Genomic DNA, 1,961 nt, shown 5'->3' with positions numbered 1-1,961 from the left:
TAGTCGTGTTTATGTGATTATTTTATAGAAATGCACTTCAAAAGAACTTCAATATTTAATTATTCTTACTTCAAAAGTTCAAATTTTCGGAACATTTCATTTGCATGAAAATATAAGTGGTCACGTAGATAAATAGAAAATGTTTTTAGTCCATCTTCATCATTATTTTTATAGGTAGCCAGGTAGCTAATAATATAATATACGTCCGAGATACGACAAATTTGTGCATTTAGGTATTTAATCATAATATACGTACTTATCAACAACGAGCTGAATATGATGATTAGCAGGATGCAATGTGAGTCGATGAGCAGTCCGAATGTGATGTTGGCCATCAGTGATCCAAGGCGTCCGAACGTCGCTGAAGCCGCGGCTGCCATTACTCTGCGCACACACCAAATCGTATATTATTACTCAGTAGGTGTGGTTTTATATGACTTAATCATTCGATTGTTACATATAGCCCATAGGTAAATGGCACAGGTGGAGTTTTGATAGAAAGGGAGCTAGAGTTTTCAACAAACAGTGACCTTTGCGACAGTTGCGTACATAGAACTTAATTTTGGTGAGTGGGGGAGGGGTATTTATTGGTGTTGATTATTGACCAAATAAATCGGTAAAGCACGATTAAGCATATTATACCTTTTTTGCAACACGATTGCACAGCATAGAATATTTTATGCGCCGTTGTTGCATTATGATATTTTTTTAATTCGTACCATATTTTGAATTATTATAATTTATTATTTAAATAAATATTTTTTGTATAATTATATGGTTTAAAATTGAAAATTGCAACGTTTCCGAGATTTTTATGCATTATTCAAAAAAGGTGTTTTATGCTCAATTGTGTCGTAGCCAAAAAAATATATCTCATAAAAATTAATTCTTCCTGAAAATTTGGATGGGGGAGGGGGTTAATCTCTCGTAAGATATAATATAAATGTATGATGGCGGTGGGTCTTAACCATATGAATTAATGTATATCTTAATATTCATGGTCTTACCTCATGTTGGTGGGGAACAGATCGACCATGATGCACAGCAATACGCTGATTCCCAGTCCGCTGAACGCTTCGAACAGGCAAGACAGAATGAGGTTTTGCATAGCGTTTTTCACGAAGTACAGAGCGGCGGCCACAATTCCGGACACGAATAAGCACATCACTATAAATTGGATAGTTTACGATATTATTATTGTTATTGTAATTTTCATTATTGCCCCATTCAATTACCCAAAATATTACCGGACTAATAAATTCCAACATAATATTATGTTCATGTGTTCACCCCTTTTATAAAATAAAGTGCCAACCGTTCTAAATGCCATTCATTTTCCCCTTTCCGTAAGTTATTTGGTCGGTGATGAATCCACATGACTGTTTATGGTATAAAGTCGCGGTAAACTAACTATCGAATAATGTATGAACAATTTATCTTTACTTCAAAATCAAATTATTGTGTTAAATTAGAATAATACATCTGACCAAAATATTTTTAATTGTTTCATACGTATACAGTATTCATCTGCAAGTTAAATGTGGCGAGTTTATGGTGCTTTGTAATAATATTGATTCCGAGTTAACTATCCGAGTCCGAATCCCTTGGACCCCTACCCCCACTGTAAATACGCCACTGAGGGTTCCGTTGTACAGCATCAAGATGTACCAGCACGGTAGTACCTACCTCCACGCCAGTACGTCACACTAGCTACTATTGGCACCATTACATTTGAATTTGTGTTTTAAACTTTTATACCAAGGCTTTGCACCCAAACGATTTATTCGGGTTATGGTTTCGGGTGCTTCAAATAAAAATAGAGGTTGTTGTTTCAGGTTTTCTTCATTTTAAAGAATATGGGTTTTGTTTAGTCAGTTTATTTATTCGGGTTATGGGTTATTTAAAATCGAGTAATATATCAATTTTGTTGTGCGTAAAGTGTTAAATTTAATTAAGCAAAG

General features: G+C 34.5%; 1 protein-coding gene across 1 annotated transcript; it reads right to left on the bottom strand.

Annotated features, from left to right (window-relative positions):
• Nucleotides 1-41: 41 nt before the first annotated feature.
• LOC100573499 lies at nt 42-1,206 on the bottom strand. The gene is made up of 2 exons (XM_003248956.4): nt 1,008-1,206; nt 42-384 (listed from the first exon to the last, which is right to left on the bottom strand). The coding sequence occupies exons 1-2, from the start codon at nt 1,163-1,165 to the stop codon at nt 66-68; spliced, it is 477 nt and encodes a 158-aa protein (XP_003249004.3). The 5' UTR covers nt 1,166-1,206; the 3' UTR covers nt 42-65.
• Between the last annotated feature and the right edge of the window lie 755 nt (nt 1,207-1,961).

The sequence above is a fragment of the Acyrthosiphon pisum genome, unplaced genomic scaffold (genome assembly GCF_005508785.2).
Source record: "Acyrthosiphon pisum isolate AL4f unplaced genomic scaffold, pea_aphid_22Mar2018_4r6ur Scaffold_17503;HRSCAF=18172, whole genome shotgun sequence".
NCBI lineage: Eukaryota > Metazoa > Arthropoda > Insecta > Hemiptera > Aphididae > Acyrthosiphon > Acyrthosiphon pisum.
Note: the sequence above shows the minus strand (reverse complement) of the source record. Positions and strands in the feature narration are given on the sequence as shown.